The sequence below is a fragment of the Ambystoma mexicanum genome, chromosome 3p (genome assembly GCF_040938575.1).
Source record: "Ambystoma mexicanum isolate Mex_15411 chromosome 3p, UKY_AmexF1_1, whole genome shotgun sequence".
Classification (NCBI taxonomy): domain Eukaryota; kingdom Metazoa; phylum Chordata; class Amphibia; order Caudata; family Ambystomatidae; genus Ambystoma; species Ambystoma mexicanum.
The window spans coordinates 708870247-708897229 of record NC_090925.1 but is presented as its reverse complement, the minus strand read 5'-3'; the positions used below and the strand labels follow the sequence as shown (position 1 = coordinate 708897229).

Genomic DNA, 26983 nt, shown 5'->3' with positions numbered 1-26983 from the left:
GATATAACACACCCCTAGAATCACACCAGTCTTTCAATTTTTATTTTTGATTGATAGCTGGATAAAGATACATTTTATAATATGCTCCGTCAATTCCTTTCCTTGAGCACAGCCCCCAGATAACTCAAACTGAAAAATAGAAAGCTCTTTTGGTTTATAAAACAGTTTGGTAACCCTAGCATTTGAAGGTAAGCTATTATTTTCCAGGGGTAGCGTGTCGAAATCAAAGTGGAATTCACGTCAGAGCTTCCTTCTAGCCCAACAACTGGCACTCTCAGGACCCTGGACATTGGAAATCTACTGTGTTGCCCTCCACAAGAGACAAGCCTGCTCGAAGTCTTGCCACTGAAATGCCTAGAGCCTCCCGATCCTACCCGGTGTCAATGCAAGCTGTGCATCCGACAAGATGCCCCACAACCGTCTGGGGAACCGTGAGACCCTTGAAGCCAGGACCAGACGACCCTGCACTACAACCATGATAAGGAAACATATGTCTATCCCAGCATTTGTCTGTCACCTGGAACAGTTTCTAACTTTCCAGATTTTCAGGGTCTTAGATCACACATCTGTTGTATGGCCGCTCTTCCCCATTGGGTTTGCTTAGGACGCAAAGTGCTGCTTAACTCTACCCAGGGCTGGTCCGAGGTGGTAGCATCTTGGTCAGTACTTCTGTTTATCATCCTTTTGGACCTCATGGGTGGTAGCCGTTTCTCTGATCTATGCAAACTGACTTAGCACTGGTAAGTTTCTATTTCACCTACTGTTGCTCTGCACTACCTGTTTTCAACGTTTCACCCACCCTAGCTAAGGGGACTCTCCTTACGGTAAGTACAGTAACTGCCAGGAACCTTTGCTGGACACCTAAAGACACCTGTAGCGACGGTGCAGCCTGCAGCTGTACCTTCGAAGACTAGGGATATGGTGATGAATTTATAAGGCCTATGTTCTGATGTGCGTTTAACATCTTTTTCCCTACTTTCACAAATTGCATTTACAATCTCAATAATTGCTTGTCATACCAATGGTAGTGTGCAGCCCGTAGTGTATCACCTAACTGTGAGCTGTATATATGTACCATGCTATTGTTACTCGCCTTTGAATGTTTAAAATGTTCTGAAAACAATTGGTGTTATTTCGACACTTACTTGTGTGGCTCCTTTTAATTTACTCTTTCCACTAAGTCATAACTGTACTACACAACAGTGCCCGCTTTCTACTTAGTTCAGCCTTACTGCTTGGCTTACACTACTTAAGAGAGGGCGAGTAGAATAGAACAAAATGGGATTGTGAAAAAACTTGATGTGCCTAGACTGGCTTTTCTAAATCTTGCAACACAAAGTGACTTTGAAAACACCTCTGAACACCACCTAAGCTGGTCTGATTAGATTCCAGATGTAGTGTGAATACAACATAGAAAACAGATACTGTATGGCTTTCAAATAAATGCTTAAGATAGTTATCTTGCTTTATGAAATTTAAATACAGTGGAGGAAAGATATATGACATTTCTTCAGACACTACCTAGTCATTGTTAAAAAAAAAAATGGTTGAGTATACATTAGATAAAACATGTGCTGATATTTAAGAGTATCAGGACAACTGACTACTAATCAATATTACACATCAATCCTTGTATGTATGATACCCAAAACGAAATAATTTTATATATGTAAACCTCTTATACAATGGTGTATATTAAAATTTAAGAATAGAGATTTGAGAAAAATTTTAATTAACAGCTACTCTTAATTCAAAAGACTAATGAGACATGACACAACAGTGCCACTTAGGCCAATAACCATTTAATTACATTCAATGTAATATTTAACAAATATATTTATTGATCCATTTTCATCTTTATAATTGTATAAATGCATAAATATGAATACTCGCTTATGCCTTCCGTTATCTGTTTTCTTTCTCCCGCTTTTTTAAAAAGTTTTTTTTAAATCACATTAAACTAAGACCAGTTACCAATGGAAAATAGAGATTAATGGAAACTGCCTTCAAAAAGCTTGGAGAAATGAAACACGTTGGCTGCGCTTTGACTTCCCAATAGAATTTGGTTGATGCTAACAAACATGTATAGAGAGCAGTGGGTGAAACGGTTTGTAGAAATCTAAATTATGTGACATTTTAGGTGATGTTAAATGAAACAATTTATGCAATTAAAGTTTTTGATTTATTTAAAAGGACAGTAGAATTTAGGATTGGTGTTAACAAATGTAATTATAAGTAGATTAAACTAGGATATGCACTGGGATGATGACACCATCTTGAACAATTTAAACCCTACTGTTCATTTTCTGCCACTATAGCTCAATGAAGGAAACCCAGTGTCACTTACCGTTTTGAAACAATGCAATCAGTAAGAACCTCCTACTTCACAAAGAACAGATCCCATTTTCTACTCCACTATTGAATCTCCCCATTACTTCAACATTTTTTTGATGTAGGAGGCATATAGGGATGTTTATGCAGCGTAGTAGGAACATTTATGCCAAGATGGAGGGATTGGAAAAGAACAATGGAAGGAAGATAGCTAACTTATTAAAACAAACATTCAGAAGATAAACCAGTCGCCTGAGGCAACCTTACTAATATAGAATACTTTTTAAGGACCATGAGCTCCCAGGATATGTACTTCAGTTGAGCCTGGGTGAGTGAAGGTGAGGCTTATGCCATTAGTTACCTTGGAGGTGAGGACTGCCTCACTGATGGATAGATTTTCTTTTAATACTCTAAAACCGAATAAAATATTGGCTATTGAAGAAACATTCCTTGGGAGGAATTAAATAGGTCACACATAGCTGCTAATTAGTAAGCTAGCTTAAAGGTAGCACTGTCTCTTCGTGGCAAGTTGTGCACCTTCTTGAAAACACCAATTTCTCCCATCTAAAGGTGATTTTGTGGATGCTGTTGTGCTCACATTTATTTGGATGTTATACCTGCTTCTGAGCCGCAATCCTTTTCTGGTCTCGCTTTCTCCAGGCTGGGTCATGGAGGTGACGAAAGGTCTTGTATCCTGTGGTGATTCCAGAGGGCCGAAGAAGCTGTAAAAGGGAAACATTTGATGGCATACCCAGCTAACGCAGTCACCAAAAGCACACTCCGCACAGAGTAACCCACTTACCCCAGTCATTTTACAACCCTCTCTTACCCAGACCATAGTACAGGTACACTCCCAGTGCACCTATCGCACAAACCTTTTACAGATCCAGAGTACACACTAAAATGCTACTTTCTTTCTATGAAATGCATTGTATGGCCATGTCCTTCAGTTAGTTTCCTCTACACCATCAATAGTCAGACCCAGCCTCCTCAGTTTCAGGAACCCCTAATTCTTCACCAAACAACCCACTACCACAGCTGCATGACCCTCATTCCCAGAGCTGCATGCACCACCTGGAATGTGGACAAATGTGTCCACATTCACCCAATTTTGTATATAGCACCAAAGAGCTAAAAATCAATACATAAATCAATACATCTCCCGCAGTTTTACCTGCAGACCAGCAGCTTTAATTCTGCGATAGAATTCATCATCTTCACGACCCCAGCCCCAAAACCGGTTCGACATCCCGTTACACTAAAATGGAGGGGTGAGAAAATGCATAGTAAAACAGAACGAAAAGAATCTAAAATAAAATTCTTTGCATTGCACTAAATGCATGTTTTGCAGTGAGAGCTTCAGCATTACAGACTTGTGGAGCAGTCATTATCACAGGATAATTGTACACTCTGAGTTATGGGACCAAGTGGAAGGCAAGGTTCATAGGTTGGGAATGACATTCATACCAGGCAATATGGACTGCTCACAAAGTCTACACACCATTAAAAACAGTGTTGTGTATGGCTCCCATACAACCGTTGCAACTATGTTTCCCTTTTTGAATGCTGTATCCTCCTATGGCAATGCCATGGAAGAGGATAATGGAACTCAATCAACTGCTTTGACATCACAGCAGGAGGATATATCATTTTCTCTGATAACGTATTTCTCCTTTTTGGATCGCTTTGTTTTTTTTCTTCTATTTTGTATATAGTCCCCTTGTGTCTCCTATCTGCACCCCAGAAATGCTTGATAACAGCAAATGTGCATAGGGGGAAAGGGGTGCATAGCGGGGTGATAGTGGGAGGGGGGGGGGGTTTGGAGGATGGTCAATCGGACATACAACAATTATAGACGGTAGCTTTCAAGTATGAGGTGTATTTCACCTCAGAGTTCCGAGTGATCAGATATCACTTGGAACACCTTGTTGCAATATTTTTCCAGAACCAAGGCGTTTAGATTGGTTGCCATTTCTTCGAGTGATATAAAAATGCTAAGACACTGTCGTGGAACACTGCGCTCCCAGTCCTTTCTTGTAGCAATGGATTAAGGGAACTAGAGAGGTAGAGGAAAGCAGTGTGTGCATGGTGTTTTCAGGGTAGAAATAGGAAAGAGGGCACAGGGAACACACAACCCTATATGTGCATGCTCGTCTTGCTTGCACTTTCTCCAAGGAAAGGGTCTGGCACCGACATCACCCCCATTCCGCAACTAAAAACAATATATTCAGTATCTGAGAAATGTGCTCGACATGCAAAATGCGGTTTCTTTAAATCACCATCTTTGGCTTTTTTTAAACTTTGTGTATCAGTACAGAATGATAAAAGCCATTTGTATATAAAATAGAGAAACTTAATTTTCAAATGTAATTTCCTTCCTTTTATCAATATCCTTTTTAGTGTAAATAAATCGGAACTTGCCACTCATTTCAAACTGTGTGCCACTTCCTCTGGGTACAAATCTTAAGTATGTGTGATAAAATGCACAAAACAGACCAATAACCAGGACAACAAACTCTGTAAATGCACTGTTTTAGAACTACAATATCCAATGAAACAGGCTTTAAAAAAGTAATTTCCTTGCCCGTAAGCTCGCCATTAATGGCCACTATTTCCACCGGGGATGGAACAAGGGGCATATGACACATGGGAGAAAGCGGGCATTACTAAAATAGGAGAGATGTTCATGGACAAGGAAATCATCCCCCTAGAGTCGTGCGTGGCAACCACGAGAATCCCTAAAAGCGATAGATACAGATATGAACAGCTAAAACACTGGCTCAACTCTCCAATAATCACCGAGGCAGCAACCAGGGACCTTACAGGGTTCGAAACATACATCATATCCAACACGGGGGAGAGAAAGTGGGTTTCAACGTTATACAAATACATAAACTCACAAGGGGAAAGCATTAAATGGTCATACAGAATAAAATGGGGCAGAACACTGGGGGAGGAACCAACAGATAAACAATGGGAGGATCTATGGAAACAGATCCCCAGAATGACCCGCTCGGCACAAACCAGGGAGATGTGGGTCAAAATAATGACACAGTGGCACTACACTCCAGAGAGGCTCCACACAATGTACCCTAACACGTCCAGCCACTGCTGGAGAGGATGTGACGAAGTGGGGACTTGGAGACACATATGGCATGACTGTAAAGGCATAAAACCCTTTTGGGAAGAAGTGAAAAACGAGATGGGCAAAATATTCCCGGATGTGGGGCTGATGGGAGAGAAGGTCTGGCTCTGTGGAATCAAAGACGACACAGCAAGGCAATACAGCAAAACGCAATGGAGATCATTCATGGGACTACAATTTGCAGCTTGGACCACCATTGCACAGAACTGGAAAAATAAAAACACCCCACTGACCTACACCTGGCTACAGAAAGTTTGGGCCCATATAACAATGGAAAAAATTACTCACAAACTCCAAGGAACAGGAGACCAATTTGTAAGAGAATGGGAAGGGACCCTGCAATACCTCCAGTCAGACTTTATGGAGCAATGGTGCCCCCATAACATAAAAATATCAGACATATTTAACGCTTAACAGGATCCCTGGACAAAATGACTCCATCCATCCCGTGGGGAGGGAGGGGGGAGGGGGCGAAGGGAATGTTATAAGATTCAATGTTAACTTCTTCATGTAATATTTATGTAAAACTAATAAAAAATAAGTTTAAAAAAAAAAAAAAAAAAAGTAATTTCCAACTAGCTTCCCCGCAACTTCCTACCACTGTTCTGGAAAAGTTTTAAAAAATCTAGGACAGAATTGGTACTTCATCCGGATGAAGATCTGTGGGCCAACATAGAAGCTCTTCCGATCTCCACAATCCAGCCATGTGCCGATGTTCATGCACTGCATACACTCATTGAAAAGAAACAAAGCAATTATGAAGGATAGGGAGTAGAAAATGCCTGACTTCATGTTGAGCTGCAGAAAAATGAAAGGGCAAAATCTAAACTGTATGTGGATGGTACAGAGGTCTCCCGCATCGCCTATTGCTGGCATGAGCATTAATAGCTCCGCAAAACAACCATCATAAAACATTAGAGGGGTGGGGGGGGGGGCTGAATGTGAAAGTGTGTTTTTTGCAAAAATGCAGCCAGGTCCAGAGTCCCTCCGGCTGTTGAGGAGAAAGGGGTGAACATTAAGCAGTGGAAACAGATGCATTTGGGAGGTGCCCGTTCGGTGTATGCAGGGACAGGGGGCTATACTCTCAGCTGAAGGCACTGCCGAAAGATGGCTAAAGTGAATGACAAATGTGTCCAAATTACGATATGTATACAGACTTTGAGAGTAAGGATCAGCCGAGTGGTTTGATAGGCTAATGCACTGACACTCTGGGACCCCTGCTCTCAGCAGGCCGGGCACAAAACTGACCGAAAGATGCTGAAGAATGCAGGTACAGGATTTCAAACTTTGGAATCTCCAATACGCAAGTCTCAAAACCTGCTCCAATATTCCAGTTGCCAGTTTTTCCACTTAGTGGTTACGGAAACTGTTTGTGGCCTTTCTATATCGGTTTGATTTGTTGCTCTTCAGACATCCCCGCCATTGTATTTAATAGAGAGGGATTAAAACATGCGTTTTAAAAACTGTGCAGGGCTTTGCCTTGAACACCTTTTTGGATTTTTCTTCTTCAAATATGAAAACCAGCAAATACACTCCATTAAATCTTATTTCAGATTCAGCGTCACATGCCACAAGTCACTGGTTTTAAAGAATGTATTTCTTGAATGCATCCCCTCTCGGCTTGTAGCCAGTTAGCATCACAGGCCTCAGAAATCTACAGCTAGTTCACTTTTTTCCACTTTGTGTTCATTAAACTTTTCAACATCAACAATAACACTCGTATACATCTAACGGGAATCAAAGAGTTCCCAACCGAGAAGACATTTGATAACGCTTCCCCCACTCCCCCCATCCAACCCTCCCAATACTCCCTCCCCCCCAAACAATGAGCTACACAAGATTCAACAAAAAAGAAGCAAAACGGTACACAAGGGTTGGAGCAAAGGCATAAAACCAGTTAGGGGTGAGTTGTTGAACAGCCTTAACGGCAAGGTCCCAGAGAAACAAAACTTCAGATGAAACATTCCAATTTGAAGACAAATACCCACTCCACCCTCCCATCCTCGAGCCCCATTCAGAGCCCATGATCTTAGAGCTTCAAGGCTTCACAGTCCGCGCTCAAAAGCACAATAGTCCAATCCTGCAAAAAAGAGGACATGTTATCATTGACAATATCTGCGAGTTTCTCGTATGTAAAAATTGCCAAAAGTTTATTAAACCTTTCCGTTTTGGTTGGGGCCGGAGAACTTTTCCACTTCTGGGCTAGGGCCATTCTCCCAGCCCTCAACATCGTTCCCACCACCCTGGAAAAGGGCAATTCCTCGCATTCAGGCCTTGGGGTACCCAAACGAATCTCCATGGGATGAAGGGAAGGACATGTTCCCAGGATGTCCTTGATCCAACTTAGCAACTCCGCCCAGTAGACCTGAATAACCAGACACTCCCACCACATGTGGAACTAGGTTCCTCTGCTAGCACAAGCCCTAGGACACATAGGAGATTCACTGGGGAACATTTTAGACAAGGAGACGGGCAGCCGGTGCCAAGAGTGGAGAATGTTAAAGTTGTGCTCCATGGCTGCGGTATAGAGCTTCCCCCAAAAAAATTGACCTGAAAGAGTCCCATGCACAATCATCAAGGGCTATGCCCATTCTCTCCTCCCATACACCCTTAAACGCTTGTCTACCCTATACATCAGCCGTAATCAGCACGTTATAGATTTTAGAGAGAGACTCCTTCCTAGACTTGGCTTCCACAAATACTTTTTCAAAAGGAGTCAAAGGACGAGAGAGGGGAGCCACCCAATCTGCTGGAGTAAGGATGACCTTAAGCCGCAAATAATCAAAGATGGAAAGAGGCTTCTCCGGTAGCACTTCTGATAATTGGGCAAATTCAATAAAACCTCCCTGGTTAAACAGTTGTGCAGCCCTCTCTATGCCCTGGTCTGACCACGACTGCGTCCCTCAAAAACCTCTGGTCCCCAAATCAAGCAGAGGACCCCACAAGGAAGACAGAGGGGGGGGGCATGATGAGAGTAGCTTGTTGTCCCTGCTTGGTCTCCACAGTGCCCAAAGAACCGATAGGATCGGATGAGACTTAGCAGCTGTAGGTAAAGAACGAGGAAGGGCCCCAGAGCAAGTCCCTGACCTTATGAGGGTGGACCTGTACATCTTCAACATACGTCCAATACGTCCTGAGATCATCCCTCAGATGCTCTAGCATCGCCCGCAACTGAGCCGCTTTGTAATACAGCTTGAAGTCCGGAAGGCCGAACCCTCCGAACGCCTTTGGAAGGGACAAGGTATCGAATTTAACTCTGGCTCTCTTGCCACCCCACACAAAACGAAGAAGATGCAATCGAAGAGACGCAAAGAAAGAGTACGGAATGATACAAGGAAGAAAGTAGAAGAGATAAAGAAGCCTGGGAAGCACATTCATTTTCACAGAGACCATGCGCCCAAACCATGAAAGCGTGAGAGGAGACCATCTAACTAGATAGTCACCAATCTTGGCTAGCAGGGGAGGAAAATTCAACTCGAAAATCCTACTCCGATCCCTAGGAATATTGTTGCCCAGATACCTAGTACTAACACTCTCTATCCGCATCCCGAACACCTCTGCTTTACCACTAATATTATTGTCCAGTTTACCCATGGGCGTAATACAGGATTTGGAAACGTTGATTTTAAGCCCGGAGAACGCTCCAAAATCGCGGGTCAGCTCTAACAACCGAGGAAGGGAGTCGTTAATCCCAGACAAATGCACCAAAATATCGTCTGCGAAGAGAGACAATTTAAATTCATAGTCCCCACAACGCACCTCAGAAATCACCTCATTGTTTCTAACCGCGATGGCAAAGGGCTCCATATCCAGAGCATACAAAGGAGAGAAAGAGGGCACCCCTGACGAGTTCCTCTAGAAAGTGAGAAGCCCAGAGAGGTAAACCCATTAACTAGAACCTGTGCGCAGGGACCGGTATATAGGGCCGAAACCCATCCACAAAACTTATCACCAATACCCATCTTACGGAGCACCTTTCCCATATATAACCACTCCACACGGTCAAAAGCTTTTTCAGAGTCCAGCGAGAGGAGGTAAGCCTCAGACTCCCGCTTGGACACCTCATACATCAGGTCTACTGTTTTCCTGATATTGTCAGACCCCCGACGTCTGGGGACAAAACCCACCTGGTCTCCGTGAACCAAATAGGGGATACATTTAGACAGCCTGATCGCTAGGAGTTTGGCCAATATTTTCACATCAATATTTAGCAATGAGATGGGCCTATAGGACTGACATAGCGAAGGGTCCTTTGCTTCCTTCGGAATGACCACAATAAGAGCCGACAACATGGAAGGGGGAAGACAACCAGTATCCAAAGCCGAATTATACATCCTAGCCAAGAACGGAGCCAAGGTGGAGTGAAACGTTTTGAAGAAGTGGACAGTGAATCCGTCATCTCCTGGAGTGGTACCATTCTTCAGAGAAGCAATAGCATCAATCACCTCCTGGGGGGAGATGGGAAGCTCCAAGGAAGCCGAGCTCTCTCGCGCAAGACAGAGGAGAGGAAGCAAATGAAAAAAACAATCTACTTCGGATCCATCCCTGGTGTACTCAGAGGCATACAGTTTTTCGTAATACAGTTTAAATTGTTCCGCAATTTGATTCTTCCCAAGCAGTTTTTCACTCATCTGGCCAGAAATAAAATTAACTCGCCTACTGTTACGAAGTTCCCTGAGCCTCCAGGTCAGAATCTTGTCCGCCTTTTCCCCCTTCTCCATTTAAACGCTGCTTCATAAATGCACGTTTTTTCTCCGTCTGACCAACAAGGAGAGCGGACAATTTCGCCCTAAGATTCTGGAGTTTTTCGCGCTTACCTGGATCCATCTGCGATCTTAATTTACCCCCCGGTTGGATAGCAAGAATATGGTCCCTCAACTTGCGCTCTTCCCTAGACCTGTCCTTCCTAGCACCCATTTCCATTAAAACACCTCTGATCGTGGCCTTGAACGCATCCCACACACCTCTAATTTCCACCTCCCCATCGTCATTTACACAAAAAAATTCAGTGAGAGTCTAGAAGAGACTGCCGTAGTTACCTATCCATTAAAAGGGAATCGTTACATATCCACTATGACTTGCTCTGGGCCACCGGGGGAATCCCCAGGTTAATAGTAACCAGGTCGTGGTCAGACCATGGGATGGTCTCTACATTAAAATCAGAAATATATTCACGGATCGAGGAGTCCATCAGCACATAGTCGATCCTGGAAAAAGACTGATGCACTGGGGAAAAAGAAGTATAGAGAGGATCCCGACTGCCACCAGCGGGATGGGCATCAACCAGGCCCAATTCCTCATTTACCATACGGAAAGAATCTGCCAATTTCATTTGAGATCTAAGATCGGGGCACGGCTTGGGAGATTTCCTGTCTCCATCTGGGCTCAAAACCATATTAAAATCTCCCCCAACTATTATCGCTCCCTCTGCAAAATCCCTGATTTTCCTTCCCATCCCCTGCCAAAACACATCTTGACCGTCATTTGGTGCATATACTCCCACAAAGGTGAACAGACGACCATTCACCTCCCCCTTAACCATAACATAGTGCCCCTCCGGATCCGCTCTATGGGCACTGGGAGAAAAATGCGCATCCGGGGAGATCAAGAGCACAACCCCCCGCCTCTTTGCCACATTTGATGACCGAAACATTTGCTGGATAGCTCTGGATCGGAAAGTGGGCTCCCTCCCCTTAATCCAGTGGGACTCTTGCACAAAGAAAAAATAAAGTTTTAGTCTGACAAATTCTCTGAGCACCAATGACCTCTTTGTCGGAGAACTCAAGCCTCACCCGTTTAGGGACCCCACCGACAAAGGATGGACAAAATCACCCATCAGAACAGCCGGATGACTCATTCGCCTCCTGCTGAAGGCCTTCATACAAGCCTTGTCCCAAGTCCGTGGTACACACAAATAAACTAGAAAAGAGCATGTTGAACCCAACAATCACGGTACCTCCAAACCCCACCTCCTCCCTCCCCACCCAACTCTAACCGCCCCCCCTCCCCATCCCAATTTATGAGCGCCTGAGAGGACTGCAACACCACTGCCGAGCCTTCAGACCACCATGGATCGCCTCCACCAGGGCGAGAAACTTCTCCAAACCACACCATATTCTGAGCCCCCCCGATAGATGAACAAGAGAAGAAAGAGAAAACTTTTTTAGCAATCAAGCATTTAGTCAGAAAATTTAGTACAAACTTCCAGCCTGCCTTAACAGCCAGATGCTCATTCCAGGAGCGTATTCACAAACAAGACAATGAGAACTCTGCTCCCCATTCAAGTGGGGGCGTTATCTTCCTGTACTTCCTGTGATCCGGACACGCCTCCGCCCCAAAACTCTGAGGAATCTTTATGACGACCTTCGCCCACCTTGATGTGTTCCTGGGGGGGGGGGGGGGGGGGGGGGGAATAAAAAAAAAAAATACACAAAAAAAAAATTCGCTCAGAAGCTCACTCATCGCTCTCCTGATGTTAGTCTCCGACGTAAGAGCATACTTATCTCCATTGAATTCAAAAGAGAGCGAGAACGGATGCCCCCACCTGTATAGCCTGCAGCCATTTCGTCAGTGGCCCACAGAGTCTCCGGCGCGCAAGTGTGAACGCTGAAAGGTCCTGGTAAATGGACGTCTTGGCACCATTCCAGTCAATCAGACCCCTTTTACAAGCCAACTCCAGGATCTTGGTCTTCTCCACAAAATAATGAAACTTCACCAGGACGGATCGAGGACCACCCACGCGGCCTCCCGCCCTGTGGGCTCTGTCAATGGTGGGGACATTGGTATTCTCTCTCCCCCGAACAAAAAAGACTTATAATTTCCTTGACCTTTCTCACAATGTTTGCCTGTGTCTCCCACTCTTGCTCCAGAATACCAAGGAAACTCAAATTAGAGCGTCGCTCCCGATTTTCCAAATCGTCTAGTTTGAGCGCAATCTTTTCCTCCCTCCTCTCTAACTCTGCCAGGCGCAGGTCAAATTGAGTCTCGAAGAGATCAGCGGAGGACTGGCTAGCCTCAAGGGCTTGGACGCGGTCCTCCACATCATCCACCTTCTTATCAAGGGAACCTAGCCTCTTCCCTATGTCCGCCCGATAACCTCAGATCTCCTCAAGTAAGGCTGCCACACTACGGCTCATATCTTGGGTTTCTGCCGCCTCGGGCTAGCTAGAGTCGTGCATGGTGAGGTCTTCCCCCGAATGCTGAGGCGACTGCCAAAACCTTTGCAGTGCCTGCACTCCGTGCATCCAAAATCAGGTTCAGCAGCGAAAACTGAGGGCCAAGACCCAGAGAGGTCTCACCTTGAGGCGCAGCTTGAGAAACAGACCCCACCAGTTTGCCACAGGCTATATGAGATCCCAGGTGATCCACCTCAGAGAGGCTGGTTGGGGGATAAAAAGGCGAACACAAACCTTCTCCTCTCAATACCAGGTTGCAAGATGATGTCCCACGCAGGCACCAATGTACCCTTCAAGGCTAGAATGATACAAACAGGAGCCCGGAAGAGCGAGCATCCAACCAGACAGATCTGTTCAGGGTCTTCTGGCTAGGGGCACTCCAGCAAGGGGAGCCACAGGAAAACAGGCAAGGATGGAGGGAGCGCTCCTCTAGAAGACAGGGTCCCAAGGTACAACCTAAACACTAGAAGTAGTAAACATCAGGAGAACTGACATGAGGAGGAACAAAAAGGGTCCGTTCTAACTTTCAGGGGCCACACAGTTTCTCCAGACAAGAACGCCGTAAGAGGCCCCACAATCAGCCATCACCAGAGCTATGGGGGAGGGGAGCAAACACCATAAGAAATGCCGGAGCAGTCTTCAAAGTCACACAGGACCTCCAGAGAGATCCGCAGCCAAGACTCTGCGGGATGCAAGCCTTCCCGAAGCCGCACACCGCGCCGTCTCCGGTCCCTACCTCCTCAGGAGCCGGGATCCAGAGAACAGTCTCCAAGCGCACGCCTCCCGCACTCCTCCACCTCCCGGACGCACGGCCGCACACCAATACTACGGCGGACCGGCGTCTGCCACGGGTCCTCCCGCTCCAGGACCTCTGATTTCAAGCCGCCAGGAAGCCCCCTCCACTTCAGGGTTGCCGCACACGAGAGATCTATGCGGCCGCTTGTCAGTGCACAGCCCTGCCGGACGAGGGAGGTGGGGAGGGGGATCAGCCACGGCCGAGGGCCCATCAAACAGTCCACGGCCCTTCCCCCACCGCCAAGCAGCCCCGACCTGTGCGGTTCTCTCGCCGGGGACGCACACCAGGCACCGAGCGACTTCCCCTCGGACTGCAGCAAACTACATGTTCCCGGCACTTCAGGACACCGGGTTTTCGCTCCTCACGATGCCGGACAGCACCAGGGGGGGCCAGGGCACAGCTCGAACAAGGCTGGGGGGGGGGACCAGAACCGAAAATAAGGCGCCCTGGGGAGGAGATCAGCTGAGAGACTTCAGCACATCTCAGCGCCCACTGGTGGCTCCCCAGCTAGTTCACTCTTGTGCCATTTGTTCTTTAATCTAGTTCCTCCCTCATCTCCAACATATGAGGCCAAAGAAGGGGGACCAGTACCATAGGCCCCTCTGGAATTCAGAGCCGTGCTGTGAACATAGATAAGGTTTCCACAGTGGGCTCACTGTGGGCGGTATTAAAATATTCATCCTTTAGGAGGAAGAGCACTGCTTCCGTCATAAAGCGTGTGCGTCTGTAACAGAGGCTCTGGTGTCATACAGAATTTGGCGTTTGCCATTTGAGAGAGCCCCTTCTCCTGCTCCAGATATGCACCATAAAGTCACAGAGAGAAAGAATGACTCCAAGCATGGTACCAGAATGGATTCCCTGGTACCAGTATTTTCCCAAGGTGTAAAATAAGCAGTGTGGCATAGCAATTTGCTATGCAATTCAGTAAGTTTGCTAATTAAATTGACACTTGTGTAGCAAAGCTAGCTATTTAGGTTTCCCTTTTCTATTAACGCACAGCTCACCCTGCATTCCACTGTTGCCCATGGGTCTCTCTCCACCCTCCTTTCTCTATTCACTCCATATTTAAAGGGGCTAATGGAGAGCGAGTGCAGCAGTAACAATCTCCTCCACTCTAGTGCCAAAGGCCTGTGTGGGAGGGCTCAGCAAGAATTTTTATTTTTCAAATAATCGTAAACCAGAAGTAAATCGGGATGATACTTTCATTAAGCAAACGGTATCCTGTCTGGCAAACACCAGCATGTGCTAACTATTAGATTTTCAAAAAACAATCATGAAAATCCATTCCTAAAAATTGAAGTTGTTAAATAATGCATAATTACAGTATTTCTAATGTAAAAACGCTGCATTGCCTACCTAGATGCTTTACAGTAAAGCTTAGGTTAGTGTATCTAAAGGTCATAGTGTCAACTAGTTTTTATTTTGTTGGTGAAAGATGCATCACTTTGAGTTAAAACATTTACAAATGTACATGATCACACAGCCATTTGCTTTTGATAGCAAACCTAGTTCTGTGATCTGATGGTTGCATTCATCTTTGCGACTGGTGCTCAACCTATAAGCGGATTCCATACTCCATCTCATCACCCTGTTGCTTTATATCAGCTACCATGAAAGCCAGAAGGTCGCAAACTACAATATTACATGTAGTTCACCCAGTTCTCTGCCCGATACTTCATCCATCCTGCATAGTCTGTTACTTTCTTTCCTCTTGCATAATGAATATACAAACCCAATTAGATGTTTACACAAAGCAGTGATCAATAATTCCATCCAGTCTTTACATCTACAAATCTACTGCAGCACTATACACTGTAGTTGGCATCCAGTGCTTTTCTCTATGAATATGATTGCATTATATATTAACACCTGCGGGAGAGACCTGGCCAAATTGTTTTCAGAGCCTTTTATCCTGTCTATTTTTATGTGTCCATTCATGTAGCTAACCTTTTGCATTTTACAGACACACACCCAGGGCTCGTGAAGCCCACTCACATAGTAGATTTTAAAAAGGGCAAACACCATTTGCAAGGGATCTTCAAGTAGGTAAGCTAAGATACTCAACATGTATGTCTAGCGTAACTAGTCGGGCCTTACAAATTCTTTAATCTCACCGAGGTCTGTCAGCGTTACAAAAAAAATATTGTATTGATGCTCATTTTATGTCTTCGGTACAAATAACTTCTGGGGATATTAAAAATATTAGCACAACATTGCAAATCAAATGAGTTTGTTTGCTAATCAAGACCAGTTTAAGTCACTTAGCTGTAACTATTGTTCTCCAGCATGGATTCACATAATCGTGAATATTCCCAGTCGTCGGGGCTGGGAATCCTCGGAAAAAGAAAAAAGTTTCACTTTCACTTTAAAAAAAACTGTATTTCTCCTCTAAACCAATCATCGTCCTCTGGGTCAAACTGCCCTCATCCAATGACAGTCTTCTCCCTAAGCTCCACCCCTAATGGCCAGCTTCAGATTTGGTAAGCAGGTAAAGTTGCAGTATGAACCAAGAAAAGCCACAGAAGAGAAGGAGGGAGGGAGGGTTCACATGTGAATCCATGCCAGACACATGCTGGAGAACATAAGTAACTTAATCCTTCTCCAGCATGGGTTCTGGCACAGATTCACATGCTCATGAATAACAATTACACAGCAGTACATATAAACAACCACAGGCTGTGGCAATGCTCAATAGAAACAATAAACACTCACCTATGGAACAGACCGCCTCACACAAACAGGTTGTGTAGCACCGCCAGGCCGACTCAGGACTCCTCCCTGGAATCCCTGTCGATGCAGTAGAACCTTGTGAAGGGGGGCACGTAGCAGCGGCACACCAGAGAAGAATGCTGTTGTTGCGATGGCTCTGGTGGAGTGGGCTCTCGGCCGGCCTGGTAGCGGCCTGCTAGCCAGTTAATGACAGTGCATGATGAAGCGGGAGAGCCACCTGGAGGTGGAAGCCTTCGACAAGGCCTTTCCAAGATTCAAAGTCGATGAACTACTGAGAAGTCTTCTGGAAGTGTTCCTACGTGCCACGTAGAACTTTAAGCCACTCTAAGCTGGAGACGATGGATTTGGGAAGACAGGTGACGCCAAAAGGTTTGTTGAGGTAGATTTCCAATGGTACCTTCGGCATAAAGGTGGGTTGTGTACGCAGTACCACCCTCGAAGCCTGGAAAGACAAGTAAGGCCGCTTGCAGGACAGGGCTTGGATCTCCCCAACCCGCCTTGCTGAGGTGATGGCCATGAGGAAAGCAGTCTTCCACAAAAGAAATTTAAGCACGGTTGCATGCATAGGCTCAAAATGTGCCCCCATGAGCTTAGTCAGGACCACATTGAGCTCCCAAGCAGGGCAGGAGCCATTACGGGCGTAAACGTCCTGAAGAGCCCTTTGAGGAACTCTTTGACGAGTCTGAGACACCACAGAGAAGGCCTACCCGGCGCTCTGCTGTAGCGGGATATGGCTGCCAGGTGCACCTTGATAGAGGCATGAGCCAGTCCAGCCTTGTCCGAGGAAAGCAAGTATGGTAGGTGCTGCAGTGCTGTGATGCGCAGAGGGGTAATCTGAGTCTGGCAACACACAGAGACGCACTTCCACTTGTGGCCGCAGCACCTGAATATCGACTAGGCTCTGGCCTTGGTCAGAATGTCCTTACATTCGGCAGGTAAAGCATAACGTCCAAACTCTAGGGCTGCAGGAGCCTTGCCTTTAGGTTCAGCAACTCCAGGTTATGGTGCAGAAGCGCTGCCCTCCCCCTTCCGGCCCCCTCTGGCGAGAAGGTCCAGGAGCAGTGGTAGCCTGATGGACAGGGCCACTGACAGATGCAGCAGATCCAGGAACCAGATTTGTAGTAGCCACGCCAGTGCGACAAATATCATCCTACAGTGGTACGGTCCGAGTTTTCTGATCACACGAAGCAGGAGTGGGAACTGAGGGAAAGCCTAAAGGAACGGTCAGGCCCATGGGAACGAGCATGCATCCCCCATGCTCCTCGGCTGAGGGAACCTGCTGGCAAACTTCTGGCACTTGGAGTTTGCTACCATCGCTGAGAGACTAATCTGGGTTTGGCCCCATTCGGACAGGTGGTCCAACTGATCCTGGCAAAGCTCCCACTCGTGGTAAGAACTTTGCTCTCTGGTGAGCGAGTCTGCATTGATGTTCTTGATGCCCGGCAAGGGGGAAGGGGATGAGGAACATGTCCTGACGAATGGCGCAGCGCCACAGATCTTTGGCCTCCTTGGAGAGGGCCTGCGAGCGGGATCCCCCACTTTCAGATGCAAAACATGGTGGTGGTGTTGTCTGTTAAGATCACCACCATCTTGCCCCGCATCGATGGCAGAAAAGACTTGAGGGCCCACAACCCGCCCTGTCGTTGAAGAACGTTGATGTGGAGAACCTTTCCTTCCAGCTGCCAGAGGCCTCTGGCGTGCAACTGCCCAGTGTGGGCTCCCCAGACTTCCAGAGAGGTGTCCGTGGTGGCTGTCTCCAAGTAAGGGGGAAATTGCAACGGGGCCCCTTGGACGGGATGCAGTCATACGCCCCAACACTGTATTGCCTGATGGAACTCCTCGTTGAGGATCATCTTGTCTGCAAATGTCGCCGACACTTGCATCCACCTCACATCCAGAAACTCCTGGAGAGGCCTCATCTGTAATTTGCAGAGGCGGACTAGGCTGATGCAGGAGGACATCATGCCCAGCAGCGACTTGGCCTGCACCGTGGACCTCTGCGCCGATGACAAAGTACTTTTTCCTGGATTGCTACCACCCTCTACCTCCGAGGGGGATGCCAAACACGTTACTGCGTTGAGCCGGGCACCCAGAAACAGCACGTTCCGAGATGGCATCAAGCAGGACTTCTAATAGTTTATGGAGAACCCCCAACTCTGTCAGCAGACGTACAGTCCTTGCTGTATGCTTTTTCGCCAGAGTGTGGGAGCGGGATCAAACGAGCTAATCATCTAGGTAAGGCCTGCAGAGGAAGATGTGCTGCAACCGGGGCCAAGCACTTTGTAAAGATCCTTGGGGCCGATTTTAGCCCGAAGTAAAGTGCCTTGAACTCTTATTGCCGCCTTTGCACCACAAACCATAGGAATTTGCAGTGTTTCTTGCAAATGGAGATGTGGAAGTAGGTGTCCTCCAGATCCAACGTCAAAAATTATTATTTATTTTAAACTATCGCCCTTCCTCCAGCTGGCTGCGCAAGTGTTGTAACAAGATCACCCTGGGACTTTTAACTACTTGTTGAGACGATGCAGATCCAGGAATGGCTTCCAACCCCCAGTCTTCTTTGGAACCAGAAACTATCTGGAGTATACTCCGGAGCCCCAGAGGTGCTGGGGAATGGGTTCTATCACCCCCTTTCGTAACATGGCACACACCTCTTGCAGAAGCTGTGGTCCGTCCACCGGTGGAATAAGAGTTCCTGCGTTGGAACGCCAAGGTGTGCCTCTATTCAAGCGCGTCGAGCACCCATCTGTCGGTGGTGATCTTCCATGTGCTGACGAACTTTGCCAGCCGGCCTCCCACTGGGGTGCATGAGTGGGGCCCAGAGGCCATGGCCGTTTCAGGCCTGCTTGGGGGTCGGTGCCCTGCCCTGTGGGCAGTGCCAACGCTGTCCCCTGCTGCCGTAAGCCTAAGAGCGACCCCTTTATGCTTATTTTTTTTTTACACACCAATTCTTATTGATTTTCATAAAAATAAATCGGCAAACATATAACATTGCTTGGTTTTTAATACTATACAGTTCACAACATACATGGATCATCAGTAAAGGTGGTAGCCAATTGTAGATAAGTCAGTCCAAATAGGGGCAGGCCTTACCAATGTACTTTTTGCACCCCCTGATCTCACTTTTTAGCCCTAGGCTTGGCATATGCCCAGCTCCCATAGTGTCTTGCGGTTTCAAACACAACTGCCATGATGCACCAAGTAGCCACCCACATCTCCCCCACCAGGAGAGCAAATCTACCCTTGGGGTCAGATTTCACCTTTTTGACTTGGAAGGGGGTCCTTTTGTGTACGAGTATCAGCACCCCACATGCGCCCCCTATAGAATCCTGCGTGGAATTCGGTTGCATTGTTTTTTAAAAAAAAAAAAAGGAGGCATTCTGTCCCGACAAGATGTGTTTTAGTCAACAGTGCAATATTTGGGGTGTGCCTAAGCACCAACCACCTCTTGATGCCAAAGCCCAGCCCATTAACGTTCCATGTAAGCAAAGAGATTGCCATGAACCCTGCTGATGTATGATACGAGCATAGAGAATCAGGCCCCAGTAACAGTCCCATTTCCCCGACCACCACATATTCCCAGCTTCGTCTTCTGTTGTGCCTTTAAATACCAAACGAGGTTGCCACCAAACACCCCCTCTTACCCCCCAACATATACAAAGCATAACCCCTTTGTGATCCGTTGCCTAAAGCAGTAATACCTGCATACCTCCCTGTACTCCAAAAGCATCTGTAACCAGAACTGTGTGCCATCCTGGCACAAAACAACTAGGTAACATCTGCCGGTGAATCCTGAGTGACCATCATTGGTTATCCATTTTCTTTCCTGTCCTTCCTGGTCTTTGCAGGTGTGGATTGCTCTGCATCTTATGATTCGAACAGGATCGGGGATGGGTCGCTTACTGGTTTCCATCTCGGTCGACCTTCTGATGGACGTGGTGGAGAGGGTCTTAAGGATCTGAGTTTCAAGCCACTCCCATGCTTCCTTCGGCGTGTAGAACACATGGGTGACTCCCTCATGGTGTACCTTGAGCTGTGCTGGGAAAAACGAGGCGTATTTTATAGTCGGCCACTTTAACTTCTTTTTCATTGAGCCAAAAGACTGACAAGCCTTTTGGACCTCCCTGGTGTAGTCAGGATAAAATCTGATGCGGTAGCCATTGTAGGTGATGGGGCCGGAGGCCAGGGCATCTGGAATCCCAGTCGTGAAAGTTCAAGAGTCTGGCAATTATTGTGTGTGGTGGCACCCCAGGCACAGGGCGTCCAGTCGGGATTCTGTGCGCTCGTGGGGCATACAGTTCACTGAGCCATTATTCAAGGAAGAGTTCCACACTGGGTCCTTGCTTCTTTTCCGGCACCCCAAGGATCCATATATTGTTGCGGTGTGCTCGCCCTTTATTGTCTTCTGCCCTGTTTTCAAGGTGGGTTCGCTTTTGGGTGACCGCTGCTAATTTGTTTTCTCCATTTGTTTAATGGCATCCTCCGAGTCCAAAATCCTTTGTTCTGTCTCCCCCACTCTCGAGGCCAGGTTGCGGAGGTTCTGGTAGGGTACACCGCTGCCTGACCGCGGTCTTAAAGTGTGCAGTGCGGGGAGGGGAGTTGGGAGGTGTTGGGCCACCCTGCAGTGTGGCGTTCTCTGGGTCCAGATCCCCGCTGGGTGTGTAGAAAAGCGTGGCCCAAGATGGCGCTGTTTGCCGTGCCAGGGATCTATTCTCGGGGTTCCAGGGCCCCATTTTCAGCAAAATCGGAATGGGTGGTAGCCGCCCTCTTCCATCAACCAGAAATGCGGGCGTCCATGATCAGCACATCGGGGAACCAGGATATAACTGCGAGGATTTAGGCGGCCAGGTCAGAGCGAGAGACGCCACCCCCCCTCCTTATGCTTTTTGGGTAAAGCAGCGAGGAGGCTGCCGGTACGGGGTAGCATATCCCTTGGAGGATCTACCAGACTTTGCCCTGGTTGCCCGAAAGGACAGCAGGCGCTGGCGGAGGGTTCCTAGGGAGCTTGCCGTGTCCGTCGTAATGGCTTGCAGCGACTCCTAGACGGCCTTGCTGAAGAGGTTTTCACTGTCGAATGGCCCTGGTCGATGAAGGGACACACCGTTCCCCATCTGGTGAAACCTGTGTCCGCAATGTCCACCACCACTGTAATGGCATGGTCAAAGGCCTCCTCTCTCTCCTGAAACGGGGCTAGTGCCTCGACCTTCTTGTTTTTAGGTAGGAAGTCCAGAATAGGCCCAAGATTGTACCATACTTCCTGGTCTTGTCGGGACAAAATGGCTAGGGCATTAGCTTCCTTGATGGTGGAGGCTGCTGTATAGATTCTCTTGCCCATAGCATCCAGGTTCTTCCCATCCTGGTCCGGAGGCACCATGGATGCAGATGATTGGTTTGTTGAGCCCTTTCTGGCTGTGGCCGAGACGACCGTGGTTGAGATATTAAGCACCTGGGAGGGGGGGCTTCACGGGTCGGGTGACGCCACGGGCCAGTCGCATCCGTAGACTTCCTCTCCCAACGAAGAGGACTCAACCTTGGAGGTCCCCAAGGTCCTGTGGTGGAGCAGGTCCCAGTGTTGGGGGTAGACTCTGCTGGATCTCTGTGACCCTCGTGTATAGTCATCAGAATATCTAGCAACACATCTCTTGGTTGAGGGGTGTACGTAACCAGCTGCATAGGGTCCAGACTAACGCACCTCCTCTTGCATGCAGGGGACGAAGGCTCACAGCCCTCCTTCGTGGTGTGTATAGTAGTCATCAGGAAGATAATCGTCTGAGCTTGTGTAAATCTGCACTGGTTTCTGTGGAGCAGCACATGGGTCCCCCATCCTGTGTCGTTTCCATCAGGGGGGCCTTGTCCTCATTTTCTTCTCCAGGGGCTTCTGGGTCAGTGCGGTTACAGGACCTTCCCCCCCCCCATCCCTGGTGTGCCTACTGCCTTCGCTGCTGCCTCCGCAGCTGTATCACGCCTCTGGGGTAATGACAAGTGGTGTGGCAGTTGTAGGCATTCCCTTCACGGATCTGCCTTCCTTCAATGCTGTGGTGGCGGTAGTAGTAGTCAGGGGCCTAGTCAACGGGTCTGCGGTCAAATGGTCGAGGCTGGGAGATCGTAGGTAGTTTTGAAGAGTCCTCTACGGATGTCTCCCTTGTAGGCTTGTCCGCTTGTAAACAGAGTATGGATGGGGTCAGGGACTTGCTCTTCAAAGAGACACCTTCGCCAGCAGGCTCACTGTGGAGCTTTATGGCGATTGCGCTCTGCCTGATTTGGGACCTGCATCAGCAGTGAACCCAGTGGAACCAGTGTTGCAGAGCTTGGCCTTCTCTTGGACCCCCACAGATGGGGCGTCCTCAAAGGATCTTGATCTCCTCCCGTGGAGAGTTTGCCCCTGGGACCGCCCGACCCTATGTGAGGCATGACCCTTCCCAGAGGCCGAGTCAGAGCCCATGCTCAACTTGAGCCACGCTACCAGCCTGATGTAGCAGCCTTTGTTGGTTTTCTTTGAGAAACGATAAGTCAAATTTAGTTAATTTTCGATGGAGAAAAACTCAAAAATGCACAAAAATAGCTCAGAGAGCAACATGAAGACTCCCAACACTGAAACGTGCAGTAAAAATCTGAAGAGGGCCACCAGGGGTGGAGCTTAGGGAGAGGACTGTCATTGGATGGTGGCACTATGACCCAGAGGAGAGCGATTGGTTTAGAGGTGAAATACAGTTTTAAAGTGAAAGTGAAACTGTTTTTCTTCTACTGAGAATTCTCAGCCGGACGACAGGGAACGTTCATGAGCATGTGAATCCAAGCCAGACCCGTGCTGGAGAACTCTTAATTAGCAAACTCTGCAAATCAATTTTTTAAAACTAATTTGTGCCTTGTTTTCCAGTTACAAAAAAAAAAAAAAGTAGGCGTCCCAAAGACGAACAAGGGCCTACTAATTTTCGGTTAAGTCTTTGTAAACCCTGGTGCATGGGTCATGTTTTAAGTGTTTTTATCGACTAATCGAGGGTGTCCCAAGGATTCAGGTATTATGATCAATAAATGCGAGTTTTCAACCTGGTTGTACGCAGGTGGACTTAACCAGATTGCCCATGCCTTGCCATAGTTCCTTAGATGAGAGAGAAGACAAACCTTCCATATCACATTTAGAATGGTTTCTTTTTTAGATTTGCTTTTTATTCACATTTTAAAACAAAAAAAAGCCAGCCCAAGAAAAAAAAACCTTTGCCACCCACAGCTTGAAGATATATCATAAAGCAGCAACAGCCATTCCCTTCAAGAAACACGGCTTTCCTGTCCTACACAGATGTCCACCCATCCACCAAATGCCCACCAGAGCTACAACCCATGCCTCATTCAGACACTTAATTGTAGCCCACATGCTCCCCATCTGTCACAAATCTTATATTTATCAGGGCAGCCCCCAAGTCCATGCACAGCTGTCTCAAATATAGCATAATGGTCCATGTCCGTCATCCATTTAGTTACTGACGGACTGACTTCTTGATGTTTTGCCCTTGCAACATTTTGTGGACCAGTAGGCTAAGGTTAGGCATAGCGTCACTACTAATCCAGTTCAGAATCAAAATCAGGAACTCGCAGGTACTCTGTAACCATTGGCGGGAAGCACAAACTATCACAAATTACTCTAAAGCGTTCCCCAACTGTCCTTATCTTATGGACAATGTCTCCTCCTCATGCGATGAGCTGCCGGTTCCAAAAAGATAATTGAGTGGCACTGGGGCCAAAGCGCTGACAAAGTTATGCCAACACCCTCCTGAGAATGCTACAGGCTCCGCTTATTCAAAAAATAATTAAAAGAAATGTAGAAAAATCCAACGGTCTTTGTGCCTGTGGCACCTGTTTTGAATGTATAGCGCTTCCATGGAGCAAACCATATTCAAAGAGTGCATTTGCTAAGAGCATCAACAATTAAGAGTCATCAAGTGATGATCCAGTGGTTGTCCAGGGGAAATTTTCAGCCGACTCCACAGTTATTACTGCAGCCCTTGGTAAGGGGAAAGCTCCAGCTTTGCAGGTTTTTCATTTCTGGGATAAGAAAAGCAAGACTTGGGACATGGCTGCCAAAACTAATCTGCAAATAACTGGGGTTACATTGTGGCAAATACAAGTTTGTCTCTACTTTGCCCAGTATTCAACTGAACCTCTGGATGAACCCAACACATTCTTTTTGTTAGCACCAGAAGCGGTCTTCCCCGTTAAATTTGGCAAAAGAATCATTTTACCAACAGCTTCTATTAAAAAAACTTGTCTAAGAGTTTTATGAGGCAACAATCTCAACTCAAAGCATACAATTTAAAATTGTACATCACAGAAAATGTTTTGGATCCACTGTATGGACTCTCTGTATGATAGGAAAACAATGTGAGTGTCAAAGACAGATGAGTACCTTCAACATTTTAAGACTGATCATCTTCTTGTCAGATGTTTGTCGGCCCTCCCACCCATCTGCCAAGTAATCCATTTCTCTTAGGCATTCAGGCCCCAGCAACCTTCATGGTGAGAGGTTGACATGTCTTCTTAAAAGAAGATTTTGCCTGATGGTGAAGCTGGCGGCTGCGATTTTGGCAGAGACTTCCAAGACCGTTTCCTGGACACTTTCCAGGTGCTGGTACAGACCCCTTTACTCAAGCCATCTTTGAAACCGTTCCATCACCAGCCAGGGGCAGCATAAGTCAGTTTTGACACAAATGGCAAAATGCGACTAAATACAAAATATTATAAAGAGAGGTTAATCACTGAGGCTGCCATGAGTTCCACCCTTCTCTCTATCCTGTCAGAGAGTGAACATAGAAATGCTCCTATAGACTTAAGACACCCATTTCTAGATGAGGTGAAGAAGTTACAGTACACCAAAGAGGTTCCACATGTTGAAGATTCCGCACATCTTAGAGTCTTCACAAGAAGGGTGCAGCTTAGCGACTTTTCAAGATGCTCATTTAAACATTCCCATGAGGCGAAAACAGGTTTTAGAGATTCATAACGCGCTCGCCTTGGAAGCAAGAGACACGGAGCACCACAGGTTCGATCCCCGGGTCCGCTCTTAGAAACCTCTGGGTATTAAGCGCGTTACAAATAACCAATCATATTTGTAATATTTGTCAGTAGAAAGGACTTCCCTTTGGTCTGATGGGTGTTCACAAAGAACATGGCTGTGGTGGTGGTGGACTTAGACTTGAGGGGATTCACTTTTATCCCCCACCTGAACGATTAGCAGACATTCAACAGGGGTGCAACAGTGTTCAACTTCCGTTTTTCACAACAAGAAAAAACATTCTTTCTACAGTGCAAAGGCATCCATTTTTAGGACTGATTCTAGAAGAACAATTTACTAACCCCTGGTAACGTTATTTCGACTGGATGTTCCTCCCACACATTCCTCATCTTTGATATTCATATCTCAGCAGCTTCGCTGCTTCGGTAAAAAAACTTCTCGGCAGAGGACGCTGTACTCTTGTGGCATTGTTGACCCTCGAGGGCCTCCGCCGAGCGTCAAAGTCATTGTTAGTACAAATAGATTGTACAGCGCCCGTTGGCTTCAGTTCTGTTTTTTCCTGTTCCCCTTTAAATCGAGGAACTAACCAGGCATACCCCAGATCGCAAGCTCTCAGGAAACGCAGAGTGTAATACACGTACATTTTACGGCGGGGTAGGCTGGGTGGGGCGATGAGGAATACGTGGGAGGAACATCCAGTCAAAAGAACGTTACCAGGGGTAAGTAACTTGTTTTCCGACTGGATTGTGTCCTCCCAGGTATTCCTCATTTTTTTATAGACTCCCAAAGCAGTGACAATTTGGAGGCGGGAGAATTAATTAATCATGGATTGAATGGAGAACTGCCTTTGCAAAGAGATCTCCTTGAATGGAGGATGGGTCCAAGCAATAATGCTTGACAAATGTGTCAATGGACAACCAACAGCCGCTGAACAGATGTCATTTATTGGGACACCGCATAACAAATGGAGACTAGAGGATTGTTTAACGACCCAAAAGGAATAATCCCCCCAATTGATTTTAAAAAAAAAATATATACACAATCAAAATATTCCTTTAGGTCCTGAGTTATGTGACCCTGTGCAGTTTGGTGTTGTTCCAAATGTCAATCATAACATCTTATCGTGTCCAGCTGCTTTCCGTTAAGCATGCCAACACCCATACTTAATACATTTAAATCTCAGACAGCAAACCATTACTCATTTTGCATCAATAAAAAATAGTTTACTCCGTCATTTCATTTGAACAGATCACAATTTCATAAGTCATTCATGATAATAAACAGCTGGTATATATAGTAGTAAGTAGTAGTGTATGGAAAAACAGTCGTTTTCAAATTGCTTTCCATTTGGTCTTCTAATCAGAATTATTCACTTTCTCATTCAACCTCATATGCCCTTATTCACTAAATCACTTCGTATGTAGCCCGACATGCTTCGCTCCTTATCATTCTCATTCAGAATTGTTATTATTGGAGTTTCATCAGGGGAACACTACATATAATAACTACATCGCTGTTACAGAACTGCAACAATTGCACCATTAAAACATCAATGTTCAGCTTTATCTTAATTCCTGCCATTTCAGTTGACATTTTCGAGTTCCAAATTACTCTTGCGTGGTCATTTCTGTCTGTATTCACCGACTGCCACAGGGTCCATCAGGAACACCCCGTGTATGGTGTTCTGCCGCCTCTGGGTTCGATTGGAAGTGCTCTCTGCGTGACCTTCCATTCGTACATCTGGCTGCTACCGCTTTAATTCAGCCATGGTCAACGGGCTCCATTTGCCGTTCCCATAG

At 46.6% G+C, this 26983-nt stretch overlaps 1 protein-coding gene across 2 annotated transcripts in view; it reads right to left on the bottom strand.

Moving 5' to 3' along the window:
• The window catches only part of B4GALT7 (beta-1,4-galactosyltransferase 7), a 253740-nt gene that overhangs the window by 21064 nt on the left and 205693 nt on the right, over positions 1-26983 (bottom strand). Inside the window, exons 4-5 of one of the 2 annotated variants that reach the window (XM_069651543.1) lie at positions 3506-3589; positions 2949-3053 (exon numbers count right to left, since the gene is read on the bottom strand). In XM_069651543.1, coding sequence (XP_069507644.1) covers positions 2949-3053; positions 3506-3589 — 189 coding nt within the window. Of the gene's footprint in view, positions 1-2929; positions 3054-3505; positions 3590-26983 lie in introns of both variants that reach the window. The other variant, XM_069651544.1, reaches the window with a different exon arrangement.